Below are 17,962 nucleotides of genomic sequence, written 5' to 3' on the forward strand. Positions count from 1 at the left end.
AATAAAGGTTTATTTATATCAGAATAAATTTTATTCTGATATAAACAGGTGTTTATATTAGAAACTAGTAAAAATTTATAGTTTAGTTGTTTTTGCCTATACCCTCGAATTTTCTCGCATCAATTCTAATAGGTACTAGTACCTACTTACAATACTTACTAAATCCATCAGTTATAAAAATAGGTAGGCAGCTAGGAAAAATAGTTTTGTTGTTTATGACGTCTTTAAAACGTCATAATCGAATAATAATTACTGTGTAAATGTCTTTTATAAACACGAAACACGAACGAAAATTTACACTTATTTTAAAATGGTCGTGAGGATTGTAATAGCTGGTGAATCTCAATGTGAGCTTTTTGCGGAGATGTGCTTAGTGGCAGATCATTTGCTTCAAAATCTTCCAAATTTTTGCTATGAACGTTTAGAAAAAAAGGTTGCCGATTGGGGGGTATGATTTCTTTTTATTCATATCTCAATTCAAACTATTACAATCTCCCTAATATAATAAAGGCGAAATATTGTGAGTATGTTTGTTTCAAGCTCAAGCGGCTGAGCTAATTTTTGTGAAATTTGGTAGGGAAGTAGCTGATACCTTGGACTATTTGGTCAAAATAACTAATGCTGAACGGCGGTTTGTAAGATGCAGCAAATATAAAATTTAAAAATCGGCAGCGTCCCAGTGACCTGTGTTGGGTTGCTGGTGTCCATGAGCTGCGGTGATTGCTTACCATCAGGCGACCTTTATGTTCGTTTGTCCACTATACCATAAAAAAAACTTGTGCGAGTGCAGATGTGCTAGATAAGAAATTCTAAATTTTGTTTCTGATTTGGGCGTGAGAAGGTAGATGTCTATGATGTCCATGACCTAATACACGTGTGATTAACGGCATGATTACATGCCCCACCTCCGCACGTAACTATACATCACAGCCAAAGTCACTGATGTTCCACCGCACTCACTACACAGGTCCATGAATCGACCGAGAGCCACTCGACGGCTCGTCTTACATCGCGTCACTGTACGTCACAGGTCCCATCTCAGACACCCAGCAGCAACAGCAGTTACGTTATCTTCAAAGATAGTATTAAAAATTATAGAATTTATTTCAGACATGGCTGGGTAAAATAAATCAAAAAAATGGCTGGCATCACCAAAGTTCACCATTGATTTGGAAAGAATTACTGTTCAAAGGAAGTAAAGCTTATTACATAGGAGGAGCTTCAGAATTTTTAGATTATTGTCATTCATACTATAATTTTGAAAAATTTATGGCTTTAGATAAATTCGGTAGTCTAGTTAAGAACAATAAGCAGTTCCAATTAAAGGTCAAAGAAGATAAGGAATTAGTAGCAGAATTAGAAGAAAAACAGGAAGTTATGGACGCACCAACAAAAACGACTTATAATATTTGCATATCCGGAGCTGGAAGTCCTATGACGAAATATTTGATCTCGGGCTTACTAAAAATTAATCACAATGGTAGAAGTATTACGAAACTTTATATAAACGATAACCGTTGCGCACCAGATTTTATGGAATATGTCGAAGATGAATGTAGTTACACCGCTACTACCCAACCTGGAAAGGTGGTAAAATATGTCGAAAAAATTGGTTTTGTCCTTTCATACACCGATTTATTAATAATATTGGATTATGTTCCTTTTAAGTAAGTTAATATTTATATATAATATTAATAATAATATTTACAAAGACTGTGGTTGCAGTGTAATATAGGAAGTTAAAGTACCTAACTGCCTAGTTAAATACCTACTTTGACTTTCTAGATTACACCGAAACCGCGGAGTTTGGTTTATATCCAGTGAACGTGTACATCTAACGAATGTGTCTAAATGTGTATAAATAAAAGCAAAGGAACTTATAAAAATGACGAGATAACATCTAGTTATCATATAAAGCGAAGTATTATTTAATAAAACTATTGTTACATTTGCAGCCCAAAATTACCAATCGGAGATTGGCTTCATCAAAATAAGGAACTGATGGAAGACATTGCAGTAAATATAAACGTTTCAGCTTCTCGAAAAATGTATGTTCTGTTACCTAACTTAGGACCTGCGTGTTACAATGCAACAGTTTTAATGAATTCCACTACTAGTATTAATAAAAAAAACATAGTAGTGGCTACATCTGATCTAGGCTTTGATGTCATTCAAACAGCAGCAGAAATTTGCCAAGTGCCGATGAAAAATATATATAGTCCACCTGTTTGGGGCTTTGTGGGAATAAATCATTTGGTAGATATTAGAACTACTATTCATAAATACAATACATTTGAACCATATAACAGATATATTAAAGTAAAAAACTCCACACTGAACATTGGATCTATTACACCGGAAATGCGTACATTGGAATATTTGATGTATTTTGATGATACCCTTTGGAAGAAACAAACTGAAAGTAAGGTACGGTTTAACAGATATGTATTTTTAAGTAAAAATAGTAGATAGAATATAATTTATGAACAAGAAATCTCAACGATATGAGACGACATTATGTTGATGAACATTGCCTTAAGTTTTGGATATTATAGAGAATACGAGTGTATTTTTTAATTTTTTAAGATATGATTTACATCATTGTACGTATACCAAGGTTTTATGTAAAAAATAATCCAGCTTAAAAAAAGACAATGACAAAAATGAATATAATAAAAAAATAGTAGGCTAATAAACGATCAGTTTATAATGTTTGTAACGTTTTAAGAAAAAGACGCGACGACTTCAGTTTATTCGTAATGTATGAACCTACTAAAGTAGCACGGGTTGCAAAGTTTTATGTTATGAATAAAACGGTAAGAATAGATGACCTAGGTGCTTATTACTGTTATCTAAATATTAGTCTAGTAACAGACGATCCAATTTGGATGACTGATGCTGACAAACCGACAGAAATGGACGCACTTATTCATTGGAATAGGAGAAACTTCTTCATAACTTTCTGTTGGTCTGTCGGCGGCTTTTACCACATCAAATCGGATAGCTTGTTACTAATTTTAATTGTAGAATCTAGTTAATTCGTAGTTATTAATATTATAGAAGCGGTGGTGGTGTAATGGTTAAGAAGCCGCCTGTGGAACGAAAGGTCCCAGGTTCGAATCCTACTCGTGCCACATGAGTTTGTATACCAATCTGACTCGTGTTGTTTTCAACGACCACCACTTGCTTCCGCTGAAGGAAAACATCGTGAGGAAACCTGCACACTAGTTGATTATTAACTTGTGTGTGAAATGGATAAGGCAATGGCAAACCACTCCATTACTAATTCCAAGAAAGTTGTTGTGTGTGTACAATTCCACGTAATGACCACAACCCCTTAGCCATGAGGAATAAGACTTTTTTATGTTTTCAGCTGGACCCCGGTAAACTATATCTGAACAAGTCTGTGGCTGTTTTAAATATTATTAAGCTTTGGCTTTTTGATCCACAACCGACGTTCATATATAATTTGGGAATACGTTGCAATGGTAAGCAGTGTCGGTTTAGCCATACAGCAAGAGGCTGCGATGGCCTATCACAAAATGTACAAACAGCACGTTTCTAACGTCCACATGCTGTCTCTTGTTCTCGTATAGTATACGCATCGTGTAAAAAAGAGAACCTGTGGACGCAATGACGTGCTACGTGTTTTAAAAAGAAGTCCTTTTAAGGACGTGTAAGGTGTCTTTCGTACACCTGCACTTCTTTTGTACGGATCGTAACCCGCGCGCGGGGCACCTTTCTTAATCTATGGATCGTACCTATATAAATAAGTCATGGCGATCTCCAAAGACTAAAAATAAGGAATAGGTACTTATAAGTATTTATTATTTAGCTTTTACTTACTTACACTTCCGCCTGCGGTAGCCAAGGTTTGGCATCCGATCAATAACTATACCCCTTTTATTTAATTTCATTATAATTTACCCAGCGGTTTAGATGGGGCCTTTCACGGATGAACTTACGGGCGGATAGACAACTTTCCCATTCGTATTACGTATTAGTAGAAATTGTGTTTACAGGTGCTTTTGGATTAAATTTCAAAGGAGCCTTCTCTCAGCCTGCACGGTTCAAGCATGGCGAATGGCGACCTGCCAAACATTTTCCCTTACCAAAAGATCCCAATATGAATTTAAAATATTTAGAAGATATTGCTAACTTAATGATGAATTTGAAAAACCACGAATTACCTGAAATTCATCAATACTTTCCGTGTACATGTAAACCTAAATATTTTAAGAAAAAGGAATTCCGAGCTTACGACTAAGCTATCAAATTTTTAGCATTTTTACAGATTTTTTTTCTTTTCTTAATACCCTATGAAGTTTTAACTTCATGCTGATTTCCGGGTAAAAAGAGTTCAATAACAGCTTCAATCTCGGAATTCTATTCTTCGTGATGAACTTTAACATACTCAACGTTGTATTCAGTGAACAACTATTTTTTACACAACTACATGCATAATTCTAGCATACTCTTCGAATACAGATTCTAATTTTAAAACAATTTAAAATCGAATAGACTGCTTCATTTCTGAACGAAATTCGCAGAATCTCAACAAGCACAGGTAGGTAGGAAGGAACAACACTAGTTTAGTTATATACGAGACGTTGCCTGAATAACATCGCCTGTCTCTGTCCTGTCATTATTTTGTTTTGTGGAGGAATGTTATGACGTGCAGCAACTGTCTTTGTTTCAACAACATTCGCGTAGTTTTCTGCCTGTAGAAGAATTCTCCCATTATGTGATAAATCGCTGACAAAAGGCAGTTCAGCGAAGTTCTTGCGTTATGATTATTTCAAAAGTATGATCGTGCCAATAGGTGTTATTAGCATAGTTAGGTTTTCATATTGGTTAAGTTGTGTGAATGTTGTGCCAATAATGAGATAGTGTAGTGTTGTGATGTGGTTATGGGACATGTGGGGTGTGCTGTGGGCGGTGGAGGCAGTGGCCCAATTGGTGGCGGTGGTGGCAACGCCGCTGGATCCGACATCGACAATCCCGCAAGGTGAGAGGCGAACGAAGAACCTTGCCTGTTGCCACCCACATCGCCTCAATCCCCGCTTGCTGACATTGCATGCGCTTATGCACTACCTGCACACATCTAGTTATGTTTATGTTATTATAAAATATAGTTTATTTTCTTTACCAAAATTTCACAATAAAGTTCTATGTTCAGTTTCTTTAATTTTTTTCTTTTAGTAATGAGAATATCGAAATAATAATAAGAACAAATAGTTTATTAAATTTTTCAATAAATATAAAATAACATCCTAGAAGTGGAGTCGTAAACTAGGTACTTTTTAGTTATCTGTTGATTCAATACACACAAAACTTTTCTATGACTATGCAGTGTATCATAGCATGTATCAGGTGATCTAGTCTAATTATTGCGGTACAAATGGTTATTAGATTTGGTTCATAATTTATTTGTTACACATTGTTTTTATTATTAATATTACTTTTTGGGGACGCCTGTGTGAGCACCAGATGGGTGATCAATCCTCCCATACTATAAAAAAAAATGGTCCCACCATTTCACCCAGTTCCCCATACACAATGTTATATGTATCATATCAGTCTTGATTTTTCTAGAAATATATTTTATACTGCACTCTCATAAGAATGTTGAAAGTTTGTGGGAAAAATACTTATTGTACTCAAGCTCAGATAAGAAATCTGAGCTAGTAATTTGCTATAATACTAATTTCTAATAATTTATAATAGATATTGAAGTTCAATATTGCATATTCAGCTTTAAGACAGTTTCTTTGTATTTTATTTTGTCAAATGTTGAGTACAATGAGTGCCGAGTTATAAATGCAATGCATTCTTCAATTAAATTTGAAATATCAAATATAATTGTTAAATTTGAAATATCAAATTTAATTGAAGAATGCATTGCCTAGTAAAATTCTACCTAATAAGGTAGAATTTAACTAGGAATAGCACAGGGTACTTTTTATCTTGAAATTCCCATGTATATACTATACAGGGCACAGTAAGTTTCTGAACAAAAAAGTTTCGGTGTAATGTATGTGTATGGTCTAAAACAATTTAATAGTGGTTTGAGGAAGGTAATGTCCAAAGATAATGTTGAATCATTATGTATTAAACTACTTCATCAGCAACTGTTTTATTGGATATCTTGTTTGCATAATCTATGGGATATTGTTCCACCTTGTCTTTTTCCATATACCTATTTCTGTTACATTAACGAAGTATTACAAATTTCTGTCTGGTTGGTATATCTTAAATATTTACTTTATTCATTTGAATCCTCCTGAAATTATTAATTGTATTTATTTTAACATTATTTAAATTGTTTAAATAAAAATAATACTTTCCTGACTCACATAATAATTGTAAACTCAACATAAAATTCAATAAAATTCTAATTGGCATGTATAACTAATAGGTATTACACTATTAAGTATTATGCCGGTTCTATATTTTCGCCGAACGCCGACGCGAATACGTGTACATTGCGAAGTTTATATGAGTGATTGTATTTACTGCAATGAAAAACCAGCAATGTATGCTGAATCTGCCAAAATTCGGCAAATTTCCGCGAGTGGAGCCAGCATTATGTGGCATCTGCACACTATGTTATATTAGGAATTGATGAGGACATCCTCATCAATTCCTAATATAACTCTAGTCTATAATCAACAAAAATACTTTATCACTAGAACATTCTAGTGATAAAGTATTTTTGTTGATCATGTTTAGTTGGATTCTAAAAAACTGAAGACAAGGTACGACTGACTTTTATGGACAAGTTGAAAGAAAATAGAATGAAAATAATAATATGTGTACTTAGGAATTTTTTGATATGTATAAAAGAAATTCTGTGTCCTAGTCAGACTAAGTCAACACCTCAATTAGCCCTTGTGGATCACGGGCGTAATGATGGACGATCACTTTATTTGGGCCGAAGGTCGCCGCAAATCCCTACAAATTGCTCCCAGAGACGATAATCTGGCAGCTATCAGGCTAAGACCCGGCAGCCCCTCGCGACTATCGACAGCAAATAATATTGTTACAGAAGAGACACTTTTATTAAACAGATAAAACTAGGTATACCTTGTTTGTTTCAGTACTGTCATATAGTAACAGAAATGCCAGAATGTAGTTGCAATTCATTTCATAAACAATGCGCTGCACAGTGAGCAAATGCACTTTTTCTCACACATGAAATCATTACCTATTCGTTTGATCCATGGTAAATGGAATGGAATTAGTAGGTACTCCGTGTACGAAGTACCTATTAATCCATTTTTTTTAAATTTCGTGGCTCCATCGTTCGCCAAAACGATGATTTTGTCAACGTCAAGGATGAAATTGACACGGAATATTAAATCCATGGTCTGATTTCCCTTCAGTGACACTTGTCTATCTTGACGTTTTCTCGCGCGCCTGCACGCCCTTGTTTTCTCATCTGCCGCCGTGGTAAACTAATACTTAAACAATCTTAATTATTTTATTAAAATATTCACTTTAAAAATTACAATATTGGCACATTGGAAAATATTGGCAAATGCCGAATTAAAAATAAGACAAGTTAGCCTAGTTTCCTCAGAGAATATAGTTATCAAATTTTATGTTTCTTTTGTATCATATTTATTTTGTGTTATCGGAGGACGCGCATTAGTTTCCGCAATGCTACAGAATGCTCTTCTTTCCTTTTAATCGGACTACATTGGGCATTTACGGATTTCTATCCGTTTCTCGTTACAAATCGTTTCATTATTGAGGTTGGATTGGGTTGGGCTCAAGTACTTATTGCTGACCTACTTGTAATAAGGTTGGTAATTCCAGCTGAAACACGGCCAACTGTAAACAATCAACCCTCGTAGAGTACTTCCCTTGGTAAAAAATCAACCCTCTTCGTATCATTAGTTAACATAAAAATATATTCTGAAGTATAAAGAACAACATCAAGTGGAATTACCGTACCTTTTTCTGTCATAAGTTGTTAGAATCAGGTCAGTTTTCCTCCATAAAAATATTCATATTCTCATCCCATTTCACACAGCGTCATGACTTTGAAGATAACGTGTTCCCGCGGCGGCAGTCAGCTAATGAATGTTACATAAGCCGGTGTCCAGCGGTACGTGGAAATTCGCGCGGGTAGTTTGAAATTAATCTCTTTGTACAACGGCCTCCGGGATACCCGGGATTAATGGGAAGATAATTGTGTCAGCGAGGTAAACTACGTAAATAAACATTGTGTTTATGATTAAAAACAATTGTACAGACGGATTATCTGAATGTAGGTTTTGTTTCGAATTGTTACTAGGTTGATAACATCAGTTTGCTGCTAATCTAAGTACTAATTTGGTCATTTCTAAAAACTTCACCATTAACAAAATTCATTTGTTGTATGATTTAACTATTCAGTTGGCGCGCGGCCCGATCGGACTGCGATCGTATTGTCATTCGATTAAATAAATTAATGATAAAGGTTTTTATGATTTAAATATAACATTGTCTTAACACGATTTGTATCTACGCTGCATAGCAATATATGTAAACTAACCGCGCATATAGAAGGAAATCTTAGTAGACGTCATGTAGCCTCGCGTAGCCTTTTTGCTTCACACCAAATAAGATGCGGAATCTATGTCGTCTCAGTTGCTTTTTCCTTACACGGAGACTTGGTAAGACAAGTGTGTAAGGTGGACTGTTGTTTACAAAGCATTCTTGGAATGTTATCGTAAATGTTTAAAAGTATCAGAACTGCTTGTATGCTATATGAGAATATCTTGTTTAAATGTACATTTTAGAGAAAAGCCTTCATATAATACAATTTTGGTGCAGTTAAATTATGCAATTCTGCGTAACCTTCCAGTTGGAAAATCAACAATATCTAGCAGTTCGCTTGCCGGGGATACGTCAGTTGCATAACAAGCGGGCTGCGCGGGCGCCGGTATCCGGCTAACGGGACTGTGGCGCGAGCAGTGAAGCTCCGACACGAGCCACCTCAGTCTCCCAGAGATGACTCGACAAAGCTATTCCGTCGGTCATTTGCATCAATCGCTTCGCCAATTTTTTCCCAATTGATAAATCTCACGAAACTTCCTCATTTCATCATTTCTCATCACGGAATGCATGGACTTGGCAGTCGTGCGATCATGAACGAGACCGTGACAGATCGGACACAAAGCGGCTGGATGCAATGAAGCCGAGCAACTTTTCGAATTAGAAAGAAGGTCAACGCAAACGTAGTACAGATGACCAAAGGTTGGATCTGATTATATTGCGGTTATAGTTGCGTGTCTCCCTCTAATGCAATAACTCGTATATTACGGAAGTCGCAGACCGCGATTCCTGTTTATGTCCGCATGTCCACCGTAATCGTTTGTTTACTTACATTATATAAATGACTCCTGCTGCCCAGGATTGGTAACATATAATCCATAAGCCAAGTACATATGGATTAGCTTAAAGGTAACAACATGTTACTGCATTACGCATCATGTATTTATTATTGTGCATTTATCCATTTACACATATTTATGAAAAGGTTGAAAATAGTTGTCGTTTTTATTTTTATTTCGTAGTAAAGAGTTTTTATATTAAAATATACTGTTGATGCTCATAATCTTGACGTATCCCCGGCAATCGATTCTTCAGATCTGTGTTTCAGATTAACAATCGGCAATTTCTAATTATAAGCTGCTATTAAAACGTCTGGTACTGGTAAACATCTGGTCTGGGACTGGTAAGGAAATAAAATCAATAACTTGCCTCTTAAATCCGAATGGCGGCAAAATTGTCGTCAAGTGGATTAAACTGCGACTATTTGCTAAATCATTGAAAGGAATTAGTCTATCAAACCTATAATTTAAATCGTCGCTAGCGGCTCTTGTATGCGAAGTGTGGAAACTTAAAATATAGATCATACAGAAGGGTCTCAATGTTAGTGAATTGTAGGTAACTACGAACTATTTTATATCGGTATATACATACTGCAAAAACAATAATATTACATATTTCTTTTATTCACACTTTTTCTTCTCGGTATTGGTTGGATGGTCAATCGATCCATACTTCTCAATGGCAAACTTAAAATCAGAATAAACGATGACTGGCATTTTGTAAAAAACAGTATCTCATTTTTAAAAAAAAACCAGTATACTTCTGAACCCTCATTGTTTTGGAATGAAAGCCTGGGTTCTAAGTGGCAATTCATTTTAGCAGTCGCAGACTAGATTCTGCGTACGAGTACTTTTATGCGGTTCTGCGAGTATCCAGGTAATTAGTGGAAGAGCCTGTAGGGCTTTGAATAGCCTCTGCTGAATTATGAATGGCAAATTGAACCGGTGGCGGTATTCGAATGGTTTTCAAGCACGTTATTTTATTTTTTGGAAAATTGTATTAGATGTGGTAAAGCGAGCTAATGTAATAGTCTAAAGAATTAATCAAATAATGAAAGCAACAAAAACTTTATTCAGTAAAAAAATAATAGTTTTTACATTTGCTTACAAAATAATAGGATCTATATATAGGATAAAAGGATCTAGATATGCTGAAAGTGATCTCAGCACAGATAATTTGTTCATTTTTATCATTATCTATATTGCTGTATATAAATTAATTTAGTAAATAGTTTATTTTAAGATTCCGCCAACAAGTCCGCCATACAGCTAAATGTGACCTTCGAGTTTCGCAACTGGGTACCCCGTAAGATATGAAGAACTGACACTGTATTACTTTACGATAGACTTGTAGGTATAATAGGCTATTCCTATCATGTTTGGCGCGAATGACTAGAGCTGATGAGAACGTTATTAGCCTTGTGCCGTAGATAGGAAAAGGTTTTTCGACCGGCTAAAATTTATTTCGCGTCAAAAGTGCGGGCACTCCAAGAACGTATTAATCCTAAAGGCTTTGCTTATCGTCGGCCGTTGTTAGTGTGGATCGTCTTCCCCTACTACATAGGTATAAATCATGTTGGTTCCACTAGGGAACATTCCAAAATGAATGCAATGACGGTATCTACCTATTCGTGCCGAATTTATATGATTATCTTTTCAAAATTGTACCGTCTCTCCAATATCTTATTTTTGTAGGCTGTTTAAGAATTATATCAACGGTTTGTCTAGTCCTTTGTAAGTTACGGTATGGGTATCAAAACGACTGCTGGAGAATGTTGTTAAATTGGCGTTACGGGGTAATGGGCGACCAATAGCAAATCCCTCTTATTTAATGTCATGGCAGCATAAAGAAATGGGCCGTTTGATGTCGGACTTTGTCGTTCTAACGAGCCGCGCAAAGCCAAGCCGACGGTCTAGCCAAGTGTTTTGGCTGGATGCAAAATACAGGATACAGGATAATAATGCAGAAGTATAACTACATAAGTTTTGCTTAGTCATCTATACAATTCACTATTTTGAAACACGAATAAAGTTGTGGTTACGTCTTGGTTCTACTAAACTACGAATAAGAACCTACGACCTACATAAGAAACTACAAATTGAAATAACTATAATCATAAAGAACTTGTGCTACTGTGTTAAGTAAATATACGATTATAGTTAATGTATTAAACAACACGCAAGGATCTGACGCGAGCAAGGCGTGTATGTAACATAATCATTGATTTCGACGCCCAAATGTCGGCAATCGGAACATAATTTCCCACTCAACCACCTGCGTTCCCTTTATTATATACTGCTCTGCTAACCAGCAGAACACAACATTTCCATTTAGTCCCTTCTTACTTACGTCTTGCGAACCGTGTAAATTAATGTAGGCAAAATTAAATACAACGTAACAATGCTCATTGAAATTAAAGAAAAAAATGGTCAAGAGTTCTCACGTGTGGGAAAATGGATCTTTATTATAGTCGCCGAGGTTACAGCGAACAATGTTTATCAACGATGCGAATTTGTCGTGACTGTACGACCTCGAGGGACTCGGACGGACTCTGTCTGCAACTTCTTGAGTGAATAGTTTAGTTGGTATTGTGTATGAGGTGTAGTTTGATTATCTTGTGGATTGGATCCCCTCAAGACAACAAGGCTAACCTGATTTAATTAGACATTGGGGTATTAAGACACAATGGGATATTCCGCTTTTTTGCGAATTATCCAGTGCAGCTCCAACCGGTAGCTTATCTAACATGAAGATGACATAATGTTTAAGGGGATAATGACCAAATCATCTCACCATGTCCGGAGATAGAAACACAATACAATGTTCCAAGCTGTGGCGAAAGGTGAGGTTGTGCTACATTTAATAATGTACGCGAAACGCCGATTACGTCACGATAAATGTCATAATATCTACGTGATTGATGGTCTGCTGGCGTGGGGCACATGAACGCTGGCTTATTTTTAATTAAAGCCTCTATAAGACCACGTTGCAGCACACGCAGTCACCAAAGTGCTAAGCAAAATATCTACTGTTTATGACAAATTATTAACTTGCGTATATTGAAGACTACATCATTTGCAACAGAAATAATTAGAATTTTAAACCAAAGTCATAAAGCTTATAGTACATGAATATAGTTAATTATTTCTAGTGCAGTTAGGCAACCAATCTGATCGGGCTGTCTCGAGTGGGGTTTTCATTATTCAAAGCCGTGTCTCAATTTGTCTGGTATTCGGCGAGTTAATTTTGACAACATACTTTATCTGGTATTACCTTTGAATACACTGAAGACGGAAGGTAGGCAAGGCCGATTCGGGCCGTTGCTTCCCCCCACTCCCCGCTGTCTAATTATTTCGACACAAGCCTATTAAAATTACCTGTGGGCGTAAAGCTGCGCTCTCATGTGACACAGAGCTGCTTATGTGAATGCCTCCTTAGATGGAACGAGTAACAATTCCTATATGAACATTTTTATAGAGGATGTTTTGTTGAGGCTCAATTTTTCTTCAACAATAGCAACATCTCTTTTGTCAATCCTTCTCCTGTAAGGAACTATGTACTGATTAACTATATCCTTACGGGTATAATAGCATCTTTGATATCCTGTCGTACTAGCTACTACTAGTCCTATCCACTGCGTCTTTCACACAGTCCATTCATCACCCTAGATCCCTATAACAGGAAAGGTAGGTAGAAGAAGGTAGAAAAATAATTCGATTTGGCGCTTGGTAGAACGTAATGATGACCCCTCATGCTATAGAGTACTGACCTCTTGATCAAGAAACAATGGCTGTAGAAGTTCTTGTTACACGTAACACGGAAGCTGTTTTTGTCTACTGACGCATGTTCTCGGTCAAACGTTGCGATCAATCGATATACATTACTTAGTTTAAATGTGAGGTTATTTATCGAAACTATACAAAGTATGCAATGTAGGCACGTCGAATGGCCACAACGTTGGCAACGTGACATAATGAGCGAAAACAGTGCGAGAATATCCGGCGTCGCATGTCACCATTGTCCCTGGATGAGGCAGAGTGACTGCACCCCAAGGTATAATTAAATTCTGATCACTATCGCGACATACTGTTCGCGTTTATGGAAACCATCGGTTTTCGGCGGCCTTATCAAGATCTGTGGACGTGGGTTACGTATCTATATACGTTCCGTTGGTGATGTTTCCTGTTTGTTTATCACGAAATTCGCATTAAATTTAAGTCAACCACAATTCGAAATTATCTATACTATTATTATAAAGAAGTAAGCGTTTGTGAGTTTATGACTTTGTGAGTTTGTATGTTTGAGGCGGGTAATCTCCGAAACTACCAAACCGATTTCAAAAATTCTTTCACCTTTAGAAAGGTACATTATCCAAGTTTGCTATAGGCTATATTTTAAAATTCTCACGGGAGCGAAGCCCCGGGAAGTTTCTTATATTTGTATCAGACTTTATTCAAGTCGTCTAAAGGCATCTTGGGATTTGTGACTACGATAATAACTATTTATAAAAATGCATTAGATGTTGTTGTATTTTCGCATTTTTACATACTTTATTACATTCTATCCCGTCTACGACGAGCACACTTCTATATAAAACAGCATAAATCATAAATTTCCGCTTAATGGGACAAATTCTTGCAAGTCAATTGTAATAAGCAGATAATATACGAGATATAATACGTCATCATGTAGGTAACTTATCGACAGGAAAACATTGCGAAGAATGCATACAAGCATTTTTAATTCATATGCATTTGAACTATTTACAGTAGGTATAAGAAATGCATAAAATTTATGCTCTCACTGACAAGTGACATTTCTTACTAGTACAGCCAAATTAAGTGTGATTCCAAAAACTCAAAGCAATATCCTAATTCTAACTAAGTAATACGAGTATTCTAAAAACGAAAGTAAGTTGTATAAAGTAAGGGTTTTTGATACCTCTTCACGCTTTATCTACTCAACCAATCGTACGTTTGCGTACGAAGAAGAACATAGACCACTTTATATCTATACCGGAAAAAAACTGTTCCCTTGGGAAATTGACGCGGGCGAAGCCGCAGGCAAGAGCTGGTTTGTATATAAAGTGAATAAATATGACATCATCCAGTATATTATTATAGCTTAAACACAATATAAAGACTCGTTTCACTGCCTTTCCAAATGCTAAAGTTGAAAATAAATAAAGGATTTTTTACTTACATGCGTCGAGTGGAGTCATGGCATAATGTTGTCATTGTTAATATAATATTTTTGATTACGACATATAGATCTATAAACACAGTTGATTCACCTGACTTCATTACCAGTCAATTCTATTTTGCATCCACCTTGAGAACGTTCTAATGCAGTGACCGGATTTCTTGAACATCTACGTCAAATATCGTAATCAAATACCTCGACAGATAGCATGAGCGAAAGTTATTATAATCATAATAGCCATGTGTGTCCCAGTTATGGGCAAAGGCCTGTCTCTTCCACGATGCTCGGTCCCGTGACATATATCTCGAAAAGTGAAAACTTTTGCACCTATATCGAAATTATTGTTTTAATATTTTTGCCAAATTGTGCTCCATTTTAATCACGTTTGTTCAATTGTACAATAAAAGCTTTTAAAAATGGCCGCCGCTGAGATTACAACAAGATGAAAATAACTGTACATAGATGATAGACCGGTCACAACGACCGTTTATTTTACGTGAGCCAAATTAGGAATTAGCTTCGTCCACTTTACCGGTCATGTAATAATATACCATCTAGATAACTATTCTTCGCCATTATCTGTCTCTATTATAATACAATTTTCGTTCAAATATTTTTGTCTAATCTTTTAAACCGTACACTTTCGCTAATTAGCAGCATCAATCTTCAGTAATCGACTCAATATGGACATCCTAAATATCTGAATGACCAGATCAACACCAACTTGTAGATAATGTAGTTTTTTGGAAATAATCAATGGTTTTGCTAAAACAGAGAATATCAGGCGTGCGTACTATAAGCGAGCATTCTTACAATCTTCGCAGAAATATTGTGAATTTATAATGCTTACTTGACTTGTTTTCTTGAAAGAATAATGAAATACAATTGGATAACACCAGCCGCAGTTGGCAATTGACGTAATTGCCTATATATACTCTATAGTGTGCTCCAGGTCTCACTGTATTGTGAGACCAAGAACAGCTTATTGGATAAGGCATTGTTAGGGCTTCCACGTGACTTGAGCTGCCATTGTGTAATTCAACGGTACTTTAATATTTCTCTAGTAACAAGATACGAGTTAATATGAGGTTCAACTAGAGCAGAAGAACAACCGAACAGCAGGAAAAAAGGAAAATACCATCATCAGAATTTAAAACGACAGTACATATGATTTTAGAATGTAAAATTTCTGTACGTGGCTTTGAACCTTTATACGGAGGTACTACAGTTACTGTCATTTGTGATATTTTGATTAATTCTTAAAAACGATTTAACTATAAGACCATTCTTCAAAGTTGCCTATTTAATGGGATCCTTAAGCTTCATTATATTAATTTTAACCTGTCAAAAATAACCAAAAGCCCAAGAGAAAATAGCCATCACCCACCAAGACAAATCCTTATCATTTTAAGCTCTTAAAAAACATGTAATCTGACTTTTTACTTTTCCACCACTTCTGAGAAGCTACTCGGAAGTTACATCAATTTTATTATCTATGAGCTGAACATAATATTTTTGCAGCAAAAACATTTGAGGTACTTTTGCTTAAACTCTTGTAAATGTGTTATGCTTGAACTCTTGTAAATGTGTTTCTGTTTGCAAAAGTTAATTCGTTTTAATGTTATGTTGTGAGACTTGTGAGTTCGCAGTCAGCAGACACAATGTAAACGTTTAGGTTCGAACATATTTGAAGTGATATTGAAAACGAATTGCCTTGCTTTGTTGGAAATTGTTAAAGCGGCGAATTTGCAAGGTTGATGCACTTGATTACAGTTACTAGTTCTAATTACTAGCCAGGTATGTAAACACAAATAGTTGTTGGTGTGGTACAGTGAATTATTTATTTTCAATATGCTTTTAAAGTTGTAATAAAGAATATTGATGTAATATATTTCTTATTGCCGTCAAAAAATACTACAGCTAAATTTAGTAACGACTGGGTATCATACGTGACGGATAAAAACGCGGATGAAGAAGAAAATCAAAAGCTTTGTCAGAAATTAGATCTTCACAAGCACGTGGCGTGGGATTATTGTAAATATGTATACTCAAGATTACACACTACTCGTATTAGAATTTTAGAACGACCATTGCTTTCGGCGTTTCTGCATAGCAATGGTCGCATCATTGCTGTGCAGAAACGCCGAAAGAAGATACACAACGGTAACAATATAAACAAGAATAAACTTTAGATAGGGATAGTATTAGTGTCATTCTTTATCGTTTCCAAAAAATGATGAAACTGTAGTGTTGGCATGGGAATCTATCGGATTGCATTACGCATACCGGTTCAATAAAGGCCACCATTGCAGAGGCTGTCAAGACGCTAAAGGTCGCTTTGAGTCTACACGGAGTCATTCAGACAATCGCAATCCTGATTGAATTAAACGTGGTAAAATTTCTCAAATAAATATAAATTTTACTATCTATCTTACTTTAAAATAAATTAAATATTTTTTAATTCTTTAAGCATTTTATTGAAATTCGTGCTGTATATTTTACGTGATTGATTAACAAATTCCCACGTATAAAGAGGTACTCTTCCAAAGGACAGGATATTAGGATTTTATAATCCTTCGACATGGAAGGACAGTTATGGATTTGGTTCACCCGAAGCTACTAACACGGATAAACTTATTTTTAATTCCCAACGAACCCACTCCTGGTTGTTACCATGCGAAGGGAATATTTTATTAGTTATGTTAGCACGATAGGATATTAGTAGGATTGTATTACCTTATTTATTAATACAAAAAAATTGATTTGAATTAAATATGTTTTCAGGTACGTTTCTCATGTTTCTCCAAAAGCAAAATTCAACATCAATCTTCAATAAATCGTAAGTGGTTATATTTATTGGTTATCAGTAAACAATATATATCAATTTAAGCGATTCTTACCTCCGAACATCTATCTTTACGAAGCCCACAGTACTACCATTAGATACCGATTATTATAATCAGCACTCGGATCACAATCATAACCTGTTTTGATATACCTTTTGACTATGTACATTATGTACTTTTATATATTATTAGAAAGAAAAAAAAACATTGTAAGAAACAATAATGGTAAGCCGATCTGGCATGATAGGGACCAACACTGTTCAAATGAGTTTCTTTCGGCATTTCTTCTCAGCAGTGGTCGTTCCGAAATGCCAGTAGTTTCTAGCTTGTGAGAAATAACTATAAATTTAAAGATTGACGAGAAAAAGTGCCTGTGAAGGTCTAATTTCTGAATAAATGATTTGAATTTGAATTTGAATTTGAATTTGGCGGTAGTCGTTAAATTAATTTCATTTACCTTTCGGCGACTTGAACAAAATCTTTACTGCTGGCTGGCTATGTTGCGTACGCGTGCTCGTCTGCGTTATCCT

At 35.7% G+C, this 17,962-nt stretch overlaps 2 protein-coding genes across 2 annotated transcripts in view; both read left to right on the forward strand.

The window, feature by feature from the left end:
- Window positions 1–226: 226 nt before the first annotated feature.
- Window positions 227–5,183, forward strand: LOC128671141 (putative malate dehydrogenase 1B). The gene is made up of 5 exons (XM_053747369.1): window positions 227–448; window positions 1,111–1,667; window positions 1,956–2,427; window positions 3,374–3,488; window positions 4,023–5,183. Exons 1-5 carry the CDS (start codon window positions 311–313, stop codon window positions 4,265–4,267), a joined length of 1,527 nt encoding a protein of 508 aa, XP_053603344.1. The 5' UTR covers window positions 227–310; the 3' UTR covers window positions 4,268–5,183.
- The window catches only part of LOC128671140 (uncharacterized), a 143,200-nt gene continuing 130,105 nt past the window's right edge, over window positions 4,868–17,962 (forward strand). Inside the window, 1 exon segment of the mRNA XM_053747368.1 lies at window positions 4,868–5,008. Coding sequence (XP_053603343.1) covers window positions 4,903–5,008 — 106 coding nt within the window. The 5' untranslated portion in view covers window positions 4,868–4,902.

The sequence above is a fragment of the Plodia interpunctella genome, chromosome 7 (genome assembly GCF_027563975.2).
Source record: "Plodia interpunctella isolate USDA-ARS_2022_Savannah chromosome 7, ilPloInte3.2, whole genome shotgun sequence".
NCBI classification, from domain to species: domain Eukaryota; kingdom Metazoa; phylum Arthropoda; class Insecta; order Lepidoptera; family Pyralidae; genus Plodia; species Plodia interpunctella.